Source organism: Phoca vitulina, unplaced genomic scaffold (genome assembly GCF_004348235.1).
Source record: "Phoca vitulina isolate PV1807 unplaced genomic scaffold, GSC_HSeal_1.0 scaffold72, whole genome shotgun sequence".
Lineage (NCBI taxonomy): Eukaryota > Metazoa > Chordata > Mammalia > Carnivora > Phocidae > Phoca > Phoca vitulina.
In genome coordinates this window covers 4,777,576-4,800,776 of record NW_022589775.1, presented here as the reverse complement: position 1 = coordinate 4,800,776, position 23,201 = coordinate 4,777,576, and the positions used below count along the sequence as shown (strand labels likewise).

Here is a 23,201-nt window from a genome sequence, read left to right as displayed (position 1 = left end):
TGCTACTGGTATAAAGTGGGTAGAGTTCATGGATGCCACTAAACATCCTACAGTATGCAGACAGTTCCCAACAACAAAGAGTTACTTCAAAATGTCAATAGCACCAAGTCTGAGAGATCATGTTTTAAATAATGAAAGAAGATGTTGCTTTGGGTATCAAATTTTAAAAGATAAGTTGCTCACCTTTGGAGGTGCATTTCTTATTACTGGTTAGTGAGTGAAATTAATACTGCCCTAGAATGGCTATTTAATAAATGACCACTTGATGAACACTCTGTAGTGAATAAGAAATTTTGCATTGACTTGTTCCATTACTCTGTTCTGAGGCCCACATCTGTTGGGTGATATTGGAGACAGTAGAGCAATCCAAGCAGCAGAGGGAAGTAGGTTTCCTTATCCCCCTGTCTGCTGCTCTGTCTAGGCAGTGATGCTGATGAGTAGAATAGGCAAGACAATGCTGATAACCAAATATGTTATTTATCATACTGATTTGATCAAAGCCAATGGGAGACAAAACATGTCAACAGCATCCAGAAGTTCTTGCAAGTGTACAGGCTGAAAGTATCCCTTTACACCTGACCCCAACTCCGCCTTTAAATTGCCTTATTTTTGTCATCAGAATCATGTGACATTCAGTCATTTTCTCCTCCTTATTTTGACTGTTTCTCTATCAGCTCTCAGTGACCCAGAACCCTATATTTTCTGACTTCATTCTATTTCTATTAAGAAAGCAGCCCCCAATCAATACTACGCACTCAATATTCCTATTCACCGACAGCACCATTTATAAACCAGCTCCTTATTTAGCTTATTCTCCTTGTCGCCTCTTCTCACTGCCTTTCCTCTCATTCTGGGTCTTGGAAAAGTGGAATTGCTGTGCATCGAGTGCGCACTTGCAAGCAGCATGATGGTGGAACGTGGAAAAAAACTCCCTGCAGTACACAGGTGCACCATCATGGGGATCTTACTTTCAACTACATTCATCTCTACACCCTTGAATCCATTCCTACTTCTACTTCATAAAGCCCCTAAATGTATTTTGGAGATGATTCCCAAAGACAAAATCCTTGTTGAATAGATGTGCCAATTCACTTTTACTTCCCACCATCATAGCTTGAGACCATGAACTTGGTCACTCTGCACCAAGAAGCTAAGATGTGAAATGGCTTTCTGTTACCACCTTAGTGGTTTGCCTTCAGAGTTAGTGAAGTAGAAATAAAAAAGTTAATCTCATAATCATTGTTAGCTCTAGAGAGGCTTTTGAATTTGTGTTCTGAAGTATATCCTTTTATGTCCTTTTAAAGGGGAAAAAAAATAAAGCCCATCACTGCATTTAGGCTAATGTTCTCACTAGATAGATGTTTAAAAATCATTTGCTAACCTGAATTGAATTCATAAAGTTAGACCAACTAAGGAAAACTATATAAACATTTAAGTTACTATGACTTGTTTAGTTATGATGCTACAAATGTGCATGTCAGGGTTTTTGTTTTGTGGTTAACATTTTTTAAATTACTTTTTGAAAAACATTTAACCCCAAGGAATTATGTCCATCATGAACACACCTTTTAAATAAACCAAATATCCAGATATCACATCTGCTTACATTTTATGATTTATGTTTGTCTTATTAAAAATGAACATTTTTAAGTTGGCATTTAGCAAAAAAAAAAAAAATCAAGAAACCCTTTGACTGTAACTCTAAAGTTATCATACAAACCCAACAGTTATATCACAAGCTCAAATAGAGCTCTGTCCTTTAAAAGATGAACAGATCTCCCTCTCCTCGAGGCAGCCCCATATCCATTCTCAGCCATAAAAAGAATCCCTTAATTAGAGATCTTCAGTCGGAAGATTGTTTTATATCTCCCATTCAAGTAAAAGCTTGGTATATAGAAACATAAACCCAAAATGAACCTTTACTTTTCAACATAATGCTACTCTTTTAGATGCAAATTTTGACACAGATTGTAAGCACATTTGTCCCTTTCTCTGTCATTTTACTAAAGATCAGTATCCATTGGGAATAGCAGCCTCAGAATATCATGAGGGTAGGTCATATATTAATTTTCCCGCAGCTTCCTGATGTGGACATTGCTTTCACACTGGCTATCTTTAAGCAGGCATTGGGCATTTCAAGCTGAGATATCTACATCCAGGCAACAGGTATATCTATTGCTTTATGAAAACCCAGTGTCTTACAGCACAGCATCCTACTGACACTTAATATCGCTCAGTCCAATGCAAATCACTCAGAATCCTGGAGGGAAAGGACCTAAAATATCTTTGCAGTGCAGGCAGAATCATATTGCTGTTTAGACAGTTTTCCTTTTTGCCTTGGAAAAATTAGATTAATTGTTCACTTAGAAATGCAAAGTATGAAACACTGACACAAGACCAAAAGCAGCATTTCAAAGAGGAAAGTGATGAGCTCACTGATCAGAGCATAGATGAGGAAGAAGTACCTGAATATCAGGGGGGTTAGCGGTTGCCCGGTTTTATGGTCTGTTGAGAAAAACTCCTTTGAGTGCATAAGACTCCTAATTTATTGCAATTAATATTTTAAAATTATTGTACAAGTGACAATGATGTTATTTAAGTAATGGCATCTTTACTGGGCCTACTGTTTCAATTAGTGGGTTCATTAATATTGGTATTCATTTCTTCAGCTCAGCAAACTACTACGGTTAGAAGAGTGTATAAATTCAAATTTTAATTACAGTGTTGAAACAGTAATTAAAATGTATTGGCATGGCATTGTCAATTGCAGCTATATTCATAAGCTTCACAGGACCCTGCACTGTGCGCCCTGCAGCTGTGGAGTAATGAGTTGGGTACCATCACTGTGGGGTAAACTATGAGGCTATTATCTCCGTACCCCTAAGACTTGATGAGGAGACACTGTACACTTTGCAGAAGGTGTTCAGGGGGGTTTAGGGAATGGTTTTTCATTAAGAGAAACTGTCTGCCCAGTTCCTTGTGCACGATTCACAGTGTGCCCTGCCTTTCGCTGTAGATAATGTATTCACCTTAATCCCGGTTCTCCCCATTGTGTCAGCAACCTGCTATTGTTTACTGCTGAAACCTTATGGCTGGAGAGCATTCCGTATGTTCCCATCGGTTTTATGGGGTTTTAACATTACTCTAACGCTCCTGCTTCCATTAAAAAAACCCAATGGCAAATGGCAAAGCTTCCAGTGCTAGGAACTACAACATTTTAAATCATTTCCAGATCACTTTGCAGAGCCTCTGCTAATGTCTATTTGGGGAAATAAGTGCCCCTTGGCAAGATAGCCCTACAAAATAACCACAGAGCGGGCAACTCCTTGGGCTACAGAAGTCAGACAGATGTTTAGAAAACAGAGAAAGAACCAAAAGAATATCCAGTTCCCCGGATTTTTCTTTTCACCCATCCCAGAGATATCTGGATTCCCTCTTGTTTACTAATAAGGAAACTGAGGCCAGAAAGGTTAAGTGACTTGTTCAAGATCAACTTCCTAACTCACTAGGGCAGCTGATCAAGTGACTGCAGTCCATCATTCTATACATAAATTAAAAACAAATCAAAAGGGAATTTTGAATGTAAAACTCCCCAGTGAAATATGCTATGGAGTTAACACTGATGAACTCCCTACCCCTATCCCTGGGGCAGGATACTTCTAAGTTTAAACTGCAAGTCTTCAGGGGTGCCTGGCTGGCTCAGTCGCTAGAGCATGTAACTCTTGATCTCAGAGTCTTGCGTTCAAACCCCATGTTGGGCGTGGAGCCTACTTAAAATATATATATATACTTCATCTCTTCATTTATTTATTTTTTTTAAGATTTTATTTATTATTTGACAGAGAGAGAGATAGCGAGAGCAGGAACACAAGCAGGGGGAGTGGGAGAGGGAGAAGCAGGCTTCCCGCTGACCAGGGAGCCTGATGCGGGGCTCGATCCCAGGACCCTGAGATCATGACTTGAGCCGAAGGCAGACGCTTAATGACTGAGTCACACAGGAGCCCCCATCTCTTCATTTAAAGATTATGGTTTTTCTTTCCATATATGTAGTATACTAAAAAAAATTGAATATAACCCAAATCTAGACCTTCTTTCTGTTCACTAATTTTTTTGCCCTTGCAGTTCCTTTGATGCATTATGCAATCACTAAGCCACATCTTTCTTTTAGGCATCTGTCCATAGATGTCCCTTGAAGGCAAGTCACCCCTCTTCTTTGTGTCCCCAAGCATCTAGCAACACAGTATCTTGACACTGTATTTGGTATGTAACCCGTGTATGTAGCAGTCACTGCTTCTTGGTGGGGTAAATACTTTGGATGAGCGAACCTTTCTTTACAGTCCAACTAGCAGTTCAGTAAAATGAAAATGAATAAAAACTCAGAAGAATTCAGCAGACATAGGTCAGAGAAGTACAATTCCCAGCCAACCAAAGCATGTTGCCTAGAAATAAGAAGTTTGGTAAAGATAATGTCTCGCGTCTCATTTGAAACCTTGCCCACCAGAGCTGTAAGCTGATGCAAATGGCCTTTACTGTGTTGGTTTGATGCTCTCACCATTAACTGCTGGGTTTTCTGCGTTGTTGAGCAGGTTTTGCTGGTGCCGTGTGTATTTATCTGATGTTCACAGACTGTTTCTATTAACTACTACAGGTTTACACCCTACGAATGGTATAACCCCCACCCGTGCAACCCCGACTCAGACGTGGTGGAAAACAATTTTACTTTACTAAATAGTTTCTGGTTTGGAGTTGGAGCTCTCATGCAGCAAGGTACACCGGTTGCCTGTCTTTGTCACATGTGTCCCACAGTCTGCTGACGGGCTTTGCTGCTGGGAAACTCCACCATAAAGCTAGAGGGTAGGCTGAAAAACGATCTCAGGAATTAAAAAATAGAACCTGACTTCAGAGTCAGTTCTAAAGATGGCAAAGATAAAAATAGGACCTGAATGGAACTTCTTGTCTGTATTTCTAAAATAAGACTTCTATCCAGCAATACAAATTTTCCTAGAAGGAAGTAGTGGTTAAAATACCTTAAAAATTGTTTACAAATTTGCATAGATGGAAGGATCAGACTTTTCCTTTCCAGCCATAACTCCACAAGTCAGGGGTTCTAAAGGAGTGGAATTTGAATCCTTTGAAAATTAAGTTGGCTTACATTTTTCCAATAGCTGACAGTACCTAAAACAGTCACCTAATTACCACTCCGACAAACCCTACTGGGATTCATCCTCACTTGTAACTTTTTACAATCTCCCTCAATTGGTAAGCATAGCAACAACAAACTGTAAGGGTGCGGAAATAAAATTCAAACCATAGAAATGTAATATATTTTATATATTTTATATGATATGGGGAATTTTGATTTTGTTGGGGAGGGAGGAGGGAGTCATTTTAACCTTTGGAAGAAATCCAGCTCTTTTGTGGATTTTCCTCAGCTTTGATTCTAGGCAAATGGTCTAGAAAAGACATCCCAAGATTAAATGCATTAATTTAAGAAAATCATAAGTCACAGATGCTGTCGTGTTTAGAATAATCTACTCATTTGACAATACACTGCAAAATAAATTGGCAAAGGAAAATTCAACAAGGATATATATATATATATATATATATATATATATATATATATATAAAATATATCTGTTACTTGGGGGTGAACCTCAGGCTTCTCATGAGGGAGTTTTTATCATATCACTTGAAATGTTTGTATTCTGTGTTTATAAACGAGAGGGAGAGAGGGAAGTACCAAATATTTGAGAAAAGTGGGTAAATTCTCATCAGGCAGTTCAGCAGTTTACGCGGGCACTGCTAAATAGGTATAAACATAGCACCGAATTTACTAGAAATCACTTGCATAAGGTTAGAGGGTAGCAAAGAACTGTAAGTCCTGCAGGAAAACCCATTAGAAGCCATATAGTGCTTTACCAGTGCATTTAATTTTTAGGGCATTTGTCTCATGAGCAACAACTACCAAAGAACAAGGAGACACCCCCCCCCCCCCCCGCCAAAACACACACAGCTTCCCTATAGCTTGTTTGTCTGTACCATTAGAATTGAAAAATATAGGCGTGGGTTTTACAGAGTAGACAGCAAGTCCATTCAGGTACACATGACCATGACTGCCTTGTGTCATGTGAGTGCACCCAGCTTCTCAAATTCTCTTTCATATTCTGTTTGGAGTTTACCATCATCCACAGCAAACCGTGGGATGCAGTGTGTGCTAGTTACCACTACCTTGGGTACATGACAGTCAGCCCCAACCAGACTCTGCTTGGTTTTCAAGAAGGGTAAAAATACTTGTCCGCTGACCCAAATATTGTCATATACAAATTGATGGTACTGATGACTGTTGAGTGGATCTGTCCTTAGCGTGTGGAATTGGACCAGGTAGCTAACTCTGTACCAACCGTCGTGCTCTCTCTTGTTAGCAGAAGCTTGTCACTGTACTCCATTGGAAACCGCTGTGTTAATGTGATGATCAGACTTTCTCTTTTCTACAGAGCGTGAGCAAAGTCTGGATCAGGATTGGCTGTCATGTCTGCCATAAAAGGCTCTAAAGAGACTTCAGCAAGTATTGTCTCTCATCCCAAATATTTTCTAACGATGCTTCACTTGACTTTTATTGCCTACATAACTTCATCCTCTCCAGTTCCGAACTTAGACAAATCATCTCTATTTGCGACAAGCCGTTTCTAAGTATTTCAATTAACGCTGAAAGTCATGAAAGTCACAGAACCGTGTGAAAATAAAAAAACATAGTGAAATGTCAAGAAATCTAATTCGTACCATAGACCAAGGGTTTAAAATGTAATCTGAGTAGATTTCTACTAGTTATTTTTTTTTTAGTTTCCAAGACTACATCATTCAAAAGTATATTTATTTTAAAGTATGATAGGTGTGAATTTATATTATTTCTGATTACCGGTCAGTGGTCCAGTTTTGCTGTCACATAATACATAGTTATACAAATAACAAATTACTACCTTCTCTTTTCATGAATGCGACCAAATAACATAAGGATAAATTTACAGCAGAAAAATCCATACCTATAAGCTAAGAAAATATATCTGTTAACTGTATTACTTATTTCCCATGGCTATTTTATGAAATAAATGGTATTTTAATGATAACTGACTAAAGATCTAAATAATATCACACTGCCAAAAGGCTGCTAGATCAATTAAGTACAAAGATATGAAACAACCTTGGGCATTAAGCACACGGAGACACCCACAGGCACACAAATCCCATTAAACCACAAGATTAAAACAACTATCCCACTAAATTCTTGGAGGCAATTTAATGGAAACTATTATAAATCTGTGTAATATTACACACCCAAATTCAAACAAACAAACAAAAGAAGAAAATACAAATTGCAATGAAACTGTTTCCCTCATTAAAAGAGAATAAAGCTCCCAGATACCTAAGAGCATTAGGAAAATGTATCTGTTAATTCAAAGCCCAGAAACCCTGCCAACCTTGATCTGCTTATCATGAGCCTTGAGGGGGCTTTGATTTCATGAGCAATATGTGTGTCTATTTATAGATTAAATTTGAGTATAAACTCATTTATCTGTAGATTGGTAACCTCCAATTCCCCACTCCGTCTTGAGCCATTAACTACAGAACTTCAAAACACCCAATCAGATTAGTGAAAGAATCCTTGAAAACAGGTATTTCACCTGCTGTACTTCACCTTTTAGATTTTTACATTTTCCACTTTTTAACTGATCATATAAACTCACCATGCCTCTAAGTTCATGGAGGAAATGCTAAGTACAGAACCCATGGTGAATTTCAGGCAGGCAGAGTAGCCAAAATCCACCCATGAATCAGTACGATTAGAGTGAGCCCTGCATCCCCGCTTCTGCTCCTTTTTAATTCCACTACTGGGTTCATAGACATCTATAGTTCAGGTTGACCAACAGTTTTGAGCTGGAGAGTTTTCACAAATGCTTACCCTTTGTGTCAGTAAACTTGGTCCATATACCTTTTCTTTTAGAGAGAACGGATCTCTTGGTTAACATGTTATGTGCCTCCCTGTTATCTTTTACAAATAATAAACATCGGATGACATCTAAAAATGTATGTTTACCAGGAAGGGCCCCTTTCCACCTGAGAAATGGCCAGTCTTTGAAGTATAATTAAAAACAAGCACTTTGGGGTACCTGGGTTGCTCAGTTGGTTAAGCATCTGCCTTTAACTCAGTTCATGATCCCGGAGTCCCAGATCAAGCCCCACATGGAGCTCCCTGCTCAGCGGGAGTCCTCAGCGGGAGTCCTCAGCGGGAGTCTACTTCTCCCTCTGCCCCTCACCCCGCTCTCATGCTCTTATTCTCTCTCTCAAATAAATAAGATCTTTAAAAAAATTTTTTTTTAAATAAAAAAATAAAGGCGAGCACTTTAAAGGACAAAAGCATGCTTTTCAGTGAATATATTCTTCTCAGTCACACAAGAATATACATTAGAAAAAAATAATTTTGACTTTAAAAGTAACATAAAACAATGGAAATTGATTCATCAACTGTCAAGTGTAGCTCTATCCTATTTCATTTGATTGTAAAATCCTAAAGTTTTATTAAAGTACATGTGACAAATGGCATAATATGTTAATCTTTTAAAAGTTTCTCACATTCTTTAATCTTAAACAAAAATAAGTTAGTGTTTCAAAGCTTTCATAGTTGTACAAAGACTGATAACATTTTATTTCACACAATAAAATGCATATCAGACAGTTAAATAAAAGCCCCCAAAGTCTTGGGGTTGACTTTTTAACAAAAACAAGCAAACAAATCCAAATCTAAGCAATTAAACTAACTCTATAAATTTTAGACATGGAATAACTCAGGGTTAAAAACATTTAATACCATCAAATGTTGATAAATTACATTTTAAGCAATACCTGCAATTAGTGATAAAAGATCATTTAGATTTTCCTCTATTTTCTAAAAAACACTTCTATCTCACCTACACACAAGAAAGTAAGCCCTTAATGGCTTTATAATTTTTATGTCGTAAAAATGCATTATCTCCCTAGACTAGTGTCAAATCATGAGTCTTCCCTCTTCTCTTAACTCTGTTTAACACTCTTACTCTGGTGATACCATCACAGGATCAGAGCTGATGCCCAAAGCTCTATCGACCAGGATAGTTGGAGGGATATGGTGGTTTTTCACCTTAATCATCATTTCATCCTACACTGCCAATCTGGCCGCCTTCCTGACAGTAGAGAGAATGGAATCCCCCATAGATTCAGCAGATGATCTGGCAAAGCAAACCAAGATAGAATACGGGGCAGTCAGAGATGGATCAACAATGACCTTCTTCAAGGTAAGAAACGGACAATGTATTCTCAAAGGTTATCTCATATTGAGGGGAGAGGAATGTGGAATAAAAGAGTCTCTCCAAAAAAAAAAAAAAAAAAGATGTGGGCAGTTTTTTTTTTTTAAATAAAACTTATAATTACACACTCCCATAACAAGGAACCCGTGTGCCCTCAGCAGTCAGCATAAAGCAATTTCTTTGCCTCCTCTATCCCTAATTTAGTACACTCAGATCTACAGATCAGTATCTTCTTCCTTTATAATAGAAAAAAAAAAATGCTGTTTTCTGAACATAGCCTAACCAGCCATTAACGAATAACTCATTCATGGAGCCCATAAAATAAAAATTCCTTAATCGGAAATTCCAATAATCAGAATACAGAATACTTGAATATCATTTTTTTGTTCTTTGTGTTCTGTATTTAATGAGATAGAGCAGGTAACAAATAAATGTGTTGATACTGGAATTTATTTGGAGATTTAGAACCAAAAAAATTCCCCGGGGGGGGGGACACCAGTCAAATATTATATCTGCACCAATGAGGACAGTGCCCCCAGGACGGCCTGAAGTTTCCAATAGCCAGGAGTGCCTTCCAAGCCACCGAAGGAGAATTAAGTTAGAGTCAATATAGTTTTATTGTCAAGTGCATTTCATTGTTCGAGTCTTTTTCATTACTTACTTAGAGTAGTGCAACTGATTTCTGCCTTGCTTATGGAATAAGCCTTAGTACTTTTATTATGAAATCCCAGATACAATAGCTCCCCTGGGGTAGGAACGGATTTCAATAGATCCAGGGAGTTGTAGAGATAGCAAAAACACCTTAGAGATCACGAAGTTCAGCCCTTCACTTTACTAATGAAGAAAACAAAATCTTTAGAAACGAAATTATCTTTCAAAGTCACAAACTTGATGCTAGACAGGGACTAGTTAGAACCTTCTTTTAACTGCTCATGTGAAGAAAAAAAAAAGAAAAAGGAAAACAGTCATGCAACCAAAATAAACTCTAAAAACGCACTTGTGTCAAGGCTGCATACCTAGCTTACCAAAAATGAAGTTGTCACCCCAAGATTGAGTTGACAAAAACGGGTGAAGAATATTAATTTAGAACCAAAAAAACTATGGGTGGGAAAAAAGGGACGCTTCTTTGTATAACAGTATTGGTTCATCAAAATAGGTACTACCTTTGCAGTAAATTTTATCAATTAACAATAACATTAATAAATACAAATTATTTTGTTTTAAGTTTAAAATTACTCTGTTTTAGGGGCGCCTGGGTGGCTCAGTCATTAAGCGTCTGCCTTTGGCTCAGGTCATGATCCCAGGGTCCTGGGATCGAGCCCCGCGTCGGGCTCCCTGCTCAGCGGGAAGCCTGCTTCTCTCTCTCCCACTCCCCCTGCTTGTGTTCCCTCTCTCGCCGTGTCTCTCGCTGTCAAATAAATAAATAAATAATCTTTAAAAAATAAATTAAAAAATTAAAAAATTAAAAAAAATAAAATTACTCTGTTTTAAAATCCAGAGGGTTATCAAAAATAGAATAACATGAAAAGTTAGGATTTGCTTTTCCCCTTTGTTAGAAAAAGATGATTTTTAAACATTCTTTTCATTTTAAGAAATATATGTGCTGCCGAAGCGAGCACATCATTTTAAGAAATATATCATTGATTTAGTGAATGTATAAAGTGTGGTGATTGTACCCTAGACAAGTGTTGTTTTAAGGACAAATGACATTAAATATATGGTTATCCAAGTTTATGAAAGCCTGGATTTTTGTGAAATCAATAGTGTGAAGAGACAGAAGTTACCTCAAGCTAGTGATTCATCATGATACTTGTCAGAAACCAGAAAAGTTACCTACAAGGCATAGAGGGCCGAGGGACACTGCCAAAGTAGAATTGGGTATGTCTGAAAAAATATCTGAAATGACTTACCTCTTTTACCAGTATCAAAAAGTTTTAAAGTATTGGGAAGTAGGTAAGTAGAGGCAGAGAAGAATCTACTACAAATATAGAAGAGGGGGAGGCTGCCCTTTGCAAAAGTGACGGACCTGACTTTGCCACTGTACAAACAGTCTGCGTATTCACAAAGCATCCCTTAGCCTCCTTTTGATCTGTTTCTGCTCACATGCTTCTTGTGTATCAAGGGTACCGCTCCCCATTTTTCCAGCAGGATCCATTGCAGTATGTTGGATAGCGCATTTCCCTACAACAGTCATGTGCTACTCTCACAACTTCTGCTCCCTGGGCCTTTTCAAAGAGGGCTCCTGCTTGCTCCTTGGCCCTGAAAATGAGGCACGAATTAAAGTGGTCCCTCAGGTCACCAGGCAAATGATGAGTCAAGAAGTATCTCAGGGAGAAAGAACGTGACAAAAGTACCAACAACAGCAATGACAATAGCAGCTTGCCCAGGACCCTAGCTCATAGCCACACACTCTGTAAATGCTCTACGTATATTATCTCATTTGATCCTAATTAAGACCAGTTGAGGCAAGTACTAATATTACCCCCTCATACGGAAGAAAATGAGGCACAGCTTAGTTAAGTAACCTGCCCCAAATTTACAAAGCTGTCAATGGAAGAGCCAGGGTTCAGCCAAACTTCAGAGAGTGCTACAAGGTAAGCTTCTTGAGGGTAGAGAAATGCTCTGTTTTGTTTGCCATTACATCCCCAGGGGCTAAAACAATGCCTGGCACACGGTACGCACTCAGAAAACATGTTTTCAAAAAGATGAATTCTATAGAAAGATGGAATTCATCAGAGGAGGGAGGGACAAACAGAAGGAGGGAAACAAGTGTCTTTGTCCATTCAGGCTACGATCATGAGATACCACAGACCCGGTAGCTTATAAAAAAAAAAGAGAAATGTGTTTCTCACACTTCGGGGGGCTGGAAGCCTGAGATCAGAGTCTCAGCATGGTCGAGTGAGGGCCCTATTTCAGGTCACAGACTTTTCGTTGTATCCTCACATGGTGGAAGGGGCAAGAGATCTCTCTGGAGCCTTAAGGCACTAATCCCATTTGTAATGGCTCCATCCTTATGACTTAAACATCTCCCAAAGGCCTCACTTCCTAATATTGGCATCTTTGGGGGTTAAAGATTATCATATGAATGTGAGGGGGACACATTCAGACCATGGCAGGAGGGATAATAGAGACCCACACAGGAAGAGACATTGTTGCCACTTTTCTCAATTTACAAGTTAGCTTGCAGCCAGGCAGCCCTGTTTATCATGAAGGAATTTATTTGCAAAAAGAGAACAAGGACTAAATCCGATTTAGTTTTCCCCTTGAGGGAGGCAAGCTGTCAGAAAGCTTCAGAGGGATACACACTCAGGGTTTTTAAGCTGGATTATTCCACAAGGGAAAGAAACATTCCAGGCTTTCAGCTCTCAGGGTAGTTCTACCTTGAGTCACTGAGTGACAGTAGTTAATGGTCAAAAAACTTAGTCGTGAGCCAGGTCTTCATTAACATTTCACCTCTGCTGTGCCATCAGGCCTCCCTCCCTTTCTCTCTTAATCAAAGACAATATCCTCTCTTGGGCTGTTGAATGAATAAGGAAAACCCCCTTCACCCAGTCTAACCGAACACGTTCTGACCCATTATTGGGTCATCAGCCATTTGTTCAGACGGGTCTCATCTCCACTCAATCACAAGGAAACTTCTAATAAGAAGCATTTCCTTATCTCACACAGTGTAACTTAAAGTTACACTTTTGTTCCCAGGGGGGAGGGGGAAAAATATATATATATCCCTTTGGCAGCATTCAAATGGTAGAAATCTGTCTCTTTGCTTTCAAGTTGATTCTAAATTCTTTTTACAGCTATGAAATAGGAAGTAGCAAAAAGAAAGGACTATAGAAATTACCAAAATCTGTGAAGGCGCAAAATACACTAATCCCTTTATGTGGCCTCTGGGCCACAAGCATTTAGAGAAGTTTCTCTTTGAAGAGTGTAGCCAGAAGTTGCTCACTAAAATTTTAATCAAAATCCATTGGGTTTTTTTCCCTAGACTTTCCTATTTTTGCAGACAGCACAACCCCAGATTTCAGATTTGGTTTATTTTGTTTTCAACATGAAAAAAAGAGCAAAATTTAATTTTTTAAAGTAGCTTGGGTGAAATTGCACTATCTACCATGTGAATTCAGGTAAGGCTGAGGAAATAAACTGACATTTATTAAGCAAGTGCTGGTCAAAGTACTATGTGTCTGAGACAGGAGAGCCTGAAGCAGTTTTCCTCCACTGAGTCATTTGTACATAGCACAACTACATGGGTCATCAGGGGCTGTATTTGCACAAGAGAACTAGGATTAAATCATAAATTCAATTCCATATGCATTCACTAGGCTTTAGATGGACAGCTAGAATTTGATATTGTCTATAAAGAAAGGAACAACTCTAAGTGTTGTGGCCAAGTTCACTCAGTTAATGATGCTTTTTAAACATCAAATTTTCTCAAGGTCATAAGCACTTTGAGTCTTAAAGTCTTAAGCACTGTGGATGACATAATACCCATTTGGTCAAAGGGTGTCAGTTACCACTAGGCCAATTACCAAGACAAGGTTAAAGAGAGGCAGAATATTTTATCCTGTCCAGGGACTGTTGAAAATGTTTGAGGAAATTCTCCAAATATCAGGGGATCTTTTATTTCTCCTTGTCGGGCTGTCAATTAATAAATGGACTTTTTTTTTTAAGTCAGTGTTTTAATATTTCAGAACTTCAAGAGACTTCACTTAGAGAATTTTTCGACAAACTCCCTTTTATTTTCCACTAGGGATAGTACTAATTAATACTATGATATTAACTATATTGGTTTCTCAGCTCTCTGCTACAGAATTGCTTAGTTCTTTCTACTGTTTCAAAAGCCTGAACAGTAAAGGTTTTCCCTGCCCTCCCAAACCCCTGAGACCACCACCAGCATCTTAGGAAGTACAAATATCAGTTAGTTCATGGCCAAGCTGTGGACACAACTTGGGTGTAGCTTCCCCAAGGTTGACATGACCCATTTCCTCTTTTATACTCAAGTAAGTTGACAGCAAGGGCAACCAGCTACAGCTTCCCCTTTCATAATGGAGCACTAGTTTTCTATATAATATAAATATATGTATTTTTTTCTGTATAATAAAACACTAGTTTTCTCCATCTCTCATAGGAGGTAGGGAAAGTGTGAAAGTTCTCTTTTTTCTCCTGATGTAATTCTATTAATTACCTTTCAGAATAAATGGAATAGTCCAAACTCTGGTCTCATGATGACAATTTAGCAAGTCACATTTTTTTTCCAATTGAAGAAAGCACTGTCATAAAAAGTCTAAGAACATTTTGAGGCCTGAAAAGAAGGATTTCCCAATGCCCCTTGCAAACCAACCTCCAAACAGGATAATGGTGCTAGTCCATTGTTCAGAGATTGAGGATACCGGCCAGTCTTCTCAGGAGATATACCCAACCCCAGTTGCTGGGATACAACTTAAAACTTATGGTGAAGTGGGGGTGGGAGGATGGGTTAACCTGGTGATGGGTATTGAGGAGGGCACGTTCTGCATGGAGCACTGGGTGTTATGCACAAACAATGAATCATGGAACACTATATCTAAAACTAATGATGTAATGTATGGGGATTAACATAACAATAAAAAAATTTAAAAAAAAAAAAAAAAAAACTTACGGTGAAGTGCTTCAGATTGCAGGAGCCAGACAGCATATCTTCAAATTCTGACTTCACTGCTTATTAGCTACCTAGACCTTGGCAAGTTCTTTAAGCTCCACACCTTGATTTCCTTTTCTGTTTATTGAAGATAATAGCTAACTCGTAAGACTATTTTAAAGAATAAATGACTAAATAGGTCTTGTGTTTACAGTACTACTTGGCAAATTGTAAACAATCGGCAAGTCAGATATTAGAATTTTCACCACCAACGTCACCATTAGTATCCACTTACCCCTAGTTATTAGTCCTACTTTTTCAGTCTCTGTGAATTAAAAAACAAACAAACAAACAAACAAAAACCAACAACTCTAAGTTGGTCTTTGCTCAACTTTCTTACTCTCAGTGATCTCTGGAAGGTGTGTCTTCTGCTAATGGACACAGAAGTCCAGAGGGAGTGCCCGTGCCCAAGATCTCAAAGACCATCAGAGGCTAGGCCAGACCAAAACCTTTGTTTTTGAAAGCTTTCTTAGGTACATACATGGTGTTTGCCGAGGAACCATTTCCAGATGGTAGATAGCCAACCAGATGGTAAGGCTGTCCTTAGACTTCAGCTGAGAAGCAGAGCAAGGTAGTTCAGAAGGATTTATTTCAGTTTATATGTTTTCCAGGCTCTCCAGTCATAGCTCTCATCATAGCACTTGAGATTGGCATTGTAAGAGATAGGAGGGGACAGGTATAAAATTGTGTGCAAAGCTTAAAGACCTGAAGAGCAATAAAGAGACAAGATGCACGCAGACCTGTTAAACACAAGGCCGCACGTGATTTAGGAGCATGTCTTGTGCAGACAGGAAGTGGTGTGAACATCAGAAGTCCTCGTGAGCCAGAAGGGTAGAAAATACTCATGTAAGAAATGTTTCTCAGTAGAAGCTTGCCTTGTAACAAATCACTATCCTCTCAGACCCAAGCCAGAGGATTACACAGATTATATCATGATTCAGTCTAAAATGACTTGGATAAAGTAGGTTTAAAAAAATCGTAACAGACTTGTCATTTCTGGCTTTCATGGTCTAGGGACTTTGGACTGGCTGCGGGAATAAGGGACTTTCTAACCTTCATAATCTCCTTCCAGGGAGTGGTTAGGAGCTGTCATCAACCCCAAAAACATTTCAAGGAAGTCACTAAGCACCACACCAGTGGAACTGAAGCAATGAGCCATTATGGGGAGACAGGTTCCAGACAGAAATAGTCATATAAAGAAGCACAAAATGAAAGACATTTCTCAAACTTCTCTGCATAAGAAGATATTAGCTTGTGCTTGAAAGATTCAGCTAATTTTACCATCAGTACCCAAAATGCTAAGTCCCCGTATGTTAAAAATGTATTTGTTTGGGAAGAAATCCATGAAGTCAATTAAAGTTAACCTTTTTCAAATCCTGGTATATTGCCTGTAATGGACCAATCTTTAACTCTAGACAGGAGAAAAACATGAAAAATGTTTTAGCAAAGGTGTTTAAATCCCACTGAGGGAATTTTTTAAAGGGAGCACGTGAATTTTTAAAACCTTGGAGATTCTGCAAATGTCATAAGTTTCTATCAATTCAAGATAAGAGCATGATCAACTGCAATGCTCATATTACATACATTTGAAAGACAGAGGCCCTCACTATAAGTATAAATGCTTTCTTCTGAGATCTCCTTTCGAAGGGATTTTTGCAAATTAAATCATATTTTTAAAATTCCATGAGAAAATATTATTTAATGAAATAATATACTTAATTGTGAGTTAAAGAAAATGGTTATTTTAAAGACAAACTATTTACCTCTGATGCATCTGCTTCAAAACTTGCATTTCTACATAGATGATTTCCAGGTCTTTAGCTGATTTTTAAGATTTATCTTAAATCAGGATTTCTCTAAAGAAAAAGTAACTTGAAGATTTTAAAATGTAACTGTTTTTGGCATTTTATTTGTTCAACATGCATATATTCACCATATTCATAATAGCATTTTTGATAAGATTACAAAGATTAAATATGAATAATTTATCCCCAGTGTGTATGTATGCATGTGGGGTTATGGATATATGTATAAATAATCATATATAAACATGGATCTATATGTAAGTCTTCAGACATATTGGTCTTAAGCAGAATTGCACAATTACTCATTCTACTAAGTATTAAGATTATATATCTCCAGTGTAGAAGCCCTATAACCTGGTTGAAGAAATAATGTGATAAATAATGCTTATCTCAGTAAAAATGATATATTAGAAGGATATGTCTATAAAGTGGAGGTTCTATCGGTCTTAAGACCATCTTACACTATAGAATTTACACCTGTTTTACATGTTATAGCAGAAACCCTGCAACTGCAAACAACAGAATTATATGAAACATAAAAAACTGTTAAAGGAAAAAATAGAAACAATATCCACACTTCCTTCTAAGTTCCAAGTGTCACACTTCTGAAAATACAATCTAATTTTTTGTCTATACAAATGTAAGCTGCCTAAATTATGTATATAGCTCCGTACATTAGATACCGACTGCAAGAGGTGCAACAGTTCTGATTATCGTAGAAAAATAGCACTGCTACTTACTACAATTATTTCTTTAGAAAATTTAGCTGTTAAAACATTAACCAAACCGTGAGTTTGTTGTTCGGTGTATTGAAACAAATAGCTAATTCCCTGTTGGTTAAGAACACAGAGCCTGGAGCCAGATTGCTGGAATCAAATCCTGGCTTCATCATTTCCTCATGTGGTGTCCCGATTCCTCACATATAAAAGAGGCATAAAAATGGCATCTTTCTCATATGATCACTGTAAAGATTAAATGAATTAATACACACAAAGCGCTTAGAACAGTGCTTGGCAAACAGTAGACACTGCATGTTCTGGTGATTATTACTATTTTCAATAAGTACTTTTTAACTGAGCACAGACACATTGCAAATCATTTCCCAGTGAGTATTTAACTTGCATGCACCATAGGGGGAAAAGGAGAAATAAATGATGGTCATCAAATGGAGATATAGTAACACTCCCTTATAACAGATTTTAGATGAAAATATGCTTAATCTTTGCCAATAATGTTTCGTCAGCAACAGAATAGCCACATAATCAGGTTTAACTGGCAAAATGAAATTATCTAAACCTGATGCTCTTGCAATATTTGAAAAAAAAAAAGATAGACGATTTCAGATTTAATAAATGAAGCCTTTTCAGTTTTAGGTACTTTTGCTAAGAAGCTCAGAGTACTTTACAAATATTCTAATTAACCTTTGACATAGTCATTGAAACAAGAGGTATTCACTGTTTCTATTTTTTAAATATATATTATTTAAAATGATTTAGCAGGCTGAGACTACAGACGATTTAGAAGCGCAAAAATATCTGCCATTCAAACAGTTCCATTTAAGAATTATTAGGATTTGTGTCTTAAAAATGGAAAATCTATTAAAAAGGAATCAATCTAACTACTACCAAAGTAGTACTTTTTGACCTAACAAAAAATAAACATTACATAACAGGGCATCACACAGGACAGAACTCAGGAGTAAAGAAGAAAGAGACCCTCATTCTGTGCTGGCTCTTTCACTAACAAAATGTGACCTTCTGTATGTCTCCAAAGTCAGGACCTGCATAAGAAAAATGAAGGAGTTGGTCCAAAAAGTAGAACGTAGGGGTTGAAGAATCCTTAAGGGAAACTCTTCCAACCATGAAGTTCTTCCTGTAGGTTTCAAAGGTGGAAAACTGTGTCCTAAGGTGCTTGAGCCACCTACAGGTATTTCTAACAGTTAAAAAGGTTATTCTGTAGCCACATTTTGGGAGTCTTTCTGTATATCTAAGCTCCTCAGCTTCTCAAATAGTCTATAATTCCAAATGTGGAAAACAATGGAGCCCCACAAGAGCAAAATTTCTAAATGATGAAAGAGAACTTTAACTGGAAGCAGAAGGTTTCTATTCTCTGTTCCATTTTGTTTGCCATCATTAAGCCCCAACAAGAATAGCAGGAGGGGGTCAAAGAAATTTAGAATGTTTCCTGTACCTTCCACTTGACCAAGTCCTCTACCAAGTGGTAGTTTTCTTACTAAGAAACAGTTCTGCCCTCAATGCTTCAAAGGAGTCCATGCCAGCTAGACTTCCCTTCCAGCACCACAGGGAGTTCAGATCAAGAACAACCTTCTACTCTGAGAAGAAAGAAGTAGATATGGTTGAATTAAATCCATGACCTCCAGCTACTCAAACTGTGGTATGAAGAACATGCTAATTCAGCAAACATTGTTTTATCAAGCTGTGATGAGACAAGAAAAGAAATTGAGAGTAGTAATTGAGAATTTTTGTAGTTCATGGATATCGTGGTAGCACCAAGTACATGATCAGTGGATACTTCTCCTTGAGTGTAGATTACTTTGAAGGCTGTTGCGTGCTCTTGGTGAGCCACATGTTATACAAGCTGTATGCTAGTCACATGTAGTAAGACCACAGATAGGTCTGCCATGTATTGAGAAATTAGACAACCCCCCACAGAAGATAATTTGAGAACATACCTAATGGGGCTCAATGACAGGCTTGTAGGTTTTGCGTTGAATCTTTTCATCTCCCTCCCTGTCCTTCAAGTCCTTGTCCATTTACCATGAAGGAACCCATCATTTACTTTGTTTTGTCCTCAACTTCCTTAAAATAAAAATCCAGTTTTTTTAACTATTTACAACGTTCATTTTTAATAATAAAAGTTAAATATGATTAAAAATGGATATTTCATGGGATTTTTTTTTAATGTGGAGGCTGACTCTGAGTTTGTGTTAACATGATACAAAATAGCAAACTTCTTCAGGGAATAATACAAGGCGATGAATTTAGGCTATTGTCAAAGGTAGAGCAAATAAGATTAAAATCATTCTCAGGGGCACCTGGGTGGTTCAGTCGTTAAACGTCTGCCTTCAGCTCGGGTCATGCTCCCAGGGTCCTGGGATTGAGCCCCACATCAGGCTCCCTGCTCAGCAGGAAGCCTACTTCTCTTTCTCCCACTCCCCCTGCTTGTGTTCCCTCTTTCTCTCTGTCTCTCTCTGTCAGATAAATAAATAAAATCTTTAAAAAATCAAAAAATAAAATCATTCTCAGGGGAAATTTGGCAATAAGGACGTCCACTTCCCTAAGATCATCATGGTCCAGTGGAAAGAGCATTGAATTGGATATTGGGAGTCCTGGGGTCCAGTATTAGCTTTGATGCTGACTAGTTCTGTGACTTTCCTGAAGTCTCCAAGCCTTCTATACCAAAATTTCCTCCTCTGTGAAAACAGCAGTTTGAATGAGTCAATTTCTAAAGTCTCTGACAACTTTAAAATTTCATACTTCTAAGAAAATTATTTTCCTTTAACGTAGTTTCCTGAAGGAGGAAAGAATTTTCCCAGCTGTGCATTTACTACCAAAAGACAGACTGACCTCCCCGTATTCCTTCGAGTAGCTCTTTATTACAAATTTGGCATTATCCACCTCATAGAGGTTGAAATCACACAACAAATGAGGCATTGACCCTGATACCAAAAACCATGCCTTTGTCATGGAGACATGAGCTCCAATTTGCAGATATCTCTGGGGTTGAGGAATAATTCACAGGGGCCTAATCATGATAGAATGGCTTCCATAAAATACCAGTATCTATAAGGTACTGTTTATTGAATTGTTGTCTGTCTCACAAGACCTTTCTCAGGGGGATCTTCAAATGCCTAACAATCCAAAATAAAGCCATCTGTCCTCCCTTAACTCATAAAGCCTACAGCATTAACCCAGGTCCTAAATAGAGTTAGGAATTAACTGAGCCCCCAGGAACACTTGAGCATGAATAACCACGCCAGAGTTGATTCCACAGGTATTCCATTTATTGCTTATGGCCCCAAATCATGTTTGAAGCTTCTCTGCACTCCTGAGATGATATGCCCTATGCCTGCCAGAGAAGCTGTCTCATGTGTGGGGCCTGGAATTAGCTCAGAATTATCAGTCATTTCCATAATGTTTTTCATTTTCAAGATAAATGGAGGGGAGTGTTGATGCAAATGAAGACAAATTCAGAAAAAAATTGGAAAAATATGGAAATTACAGAGTAAAATGTAAATGTCTAGTCATAGATCATTATTCAAAAGAATAGAAAGTCCATATCCAAGCAATATGAAAACTAAGGCAGTATATTTTAACAAAGAAAGTAAGATAATGAGATAATGGAATGTATAGATGCATGTATCATATGCATCATATTTATGGTTTATTATTGAATCTATCAAAAAGCTGAAGAATAAGGGGAAAGACATCATAGAACACTTTGAAATGAAATATTCAGTCCTCATTTTCTAAAAAAGAGTTGCAATTAAAATTGAATATGTACATAAAAAAGCATATACAGTACGAAGAATTTTCTGATCTGAATTTTAACTTGTAAAGAATATTTGTATTCTAAGTTTTCCAGAAAAGATAAGAGTGAATGGCAGTTCTTTCATAAACAAAGCAGCAATAGCATGTGATTTATCTCAGGGCTGTCCCCAGCAAAGGCACGCTGTATCAGGAATAGAGACGTACATACCAGAAAATAGTAAAACAGTACCTGCTGAAGTTAGGGGATGAAGGGAAATGGAGTCAATGGGTAGAGTCCTGGAGTGAGCTAGTCGTGCCTTGATCCAGTATGCCTTGAGGATTTGTTCTTAGTGGCCTCAATTCATTAGGCAAATGCTGTCATCGATACCAGTGTTCTTTCTTCCCTAACAACAAAAGGACTTTGAGCCAATGTCTTATATTGCTAATCTGTAAGATCTCCTTTTCCTCCATAGCTGCCTCAGTGCTTCTAATGTTTCCCTGTAATAAATTGGGCTCTTCTCAACTACAAACTGAAGTTCAAGGATCAACCATACTGGTTTCCTATGTGAAAAGAAAGAATCTCTATACTATTTGGACCACCGGGATTTTGAATAGCTTTAGGACGCATTTTCTCAGCACTCTTCTGCTGGTGGGTGTTCTTTCTCTCCCTGCAGAAATCAAAGATATCCACCTATGAGAAGATGTGGGCTTTTATGAGCAGCAGACAGCAGACTGCCCTGGTTAAAAACAGTGATGACGGGATCCAACGAGTACTCACCACTGACTATGCCCTGCTGATGGAGTCCACCAGCATTGAGTATGTGACACAGAGAAACTGCAACCTCACTCAGATTGGGGGCCTCATTGACTCCAAAGGTTATGGAGTGGGAACACCTATCGGTAAGAGAGGCAAGGCATGAGCCAAGACTGAGATGGGCAATGTCAATTATGAAGGATAGAAGGGAGTAAACTCAGAGATATCTACTCCACACTCTGAGAAGTTCTACAATACCTTTAGTGGACTAATCAATAAGGGAAATGCCCATGTAGGTCAGAAGCATGTTTTGAATTGACAATTCCCAGATATTTAACTTAATGAACTTTCAACCCACTGTCTCTTTCAAGCTCTACCATTAGATATCTAGTTGAGTATATCAGTTTTATTATTCTACTCTCAAAAAATATCTTTAAAAGAATATCTTCCTGATTAATCCTCTTGACATTATTGTCTTCAGTACCTATACATGCCTATCTAGTTTTTCTATCTTAAATTATATTGGAATATAACAAAATTAATTATGCATATAGAATTCTATGTCAACAGAAGTAAAACCAAAGCTATACCTATAAAAGAAGAAAGGTAAAGATTAAATTATAATTCTTTGGCAATATGTTAGATACAATCAAGGATAACTATCTAAAACCTCCAAATATTCCTATTTCTGTATTTTGTGCTACTGTTTTCCCTAGGGATATTATTGCCTTGTAGGCATACAGACCCATATAGCAAGGTTTTCTTGCATGTCTAACATACAGAACTATATTCTATATTTAAGGGACAATTATGGATTCTCTCTCTATAGAAAACTGTACCATATATGGTTTGGGTATGGTGGTAATCTGCTTTTCTCAAGTGAATGATTAGTAATTTTGTGATAAGCATTCCAAGGGAGAGAAATCCGGGGCCACCTTAGACCACTGGGTAGTCTAATAAGCAGAAATCTTGGTTACAGTCAAGTCATATTATTAAGGATCCAAGATAGATAAGTTTTTCTGGTTTATATTATTATTTTTGTTGTATGAAAGGGATTGTCCAGTCCAACCCTCAACATTAGACAAGGATCACAAACTCAAATGCTTGTAGAGGCTAAGCAGATATCATAACTGAATA

General features: G+C 37.8%; 1 protein-coding gene across 5 annotated transcripts in view; it reads left to right on the top strand.

Moving 5' to 3' along the window:
• Window positions 1-23,201, top strand: part of GRIK1 (glutamate ionotropic receptor kainate type subunit 1) — a 375,722-nt gene that overhangs the window by 331,130 nt on the left and 21,391 nt on the right. For all 5 annotated transcript variants that reach the window (XM_032393338.1, XM_032393337.1, XM_032393336.1 and 2 more), the window contains 3 exons: window positions 4,649-4,767; window positions 9,112-9,329; window positions 21,985-22,210. In XM_032393338.1, coding sequence (XP_032249229.1) covers window positions 4,649-4,767; window positions 9,112-9,329; window positions 21,985-22,210 — 563 coding nt within the window. The remainder of the gene's footprint in view (window positions 1-4,648; window positions 4,768-9,111; window positions 9,330-21,984; window positions 22,211-23,201) is intronic.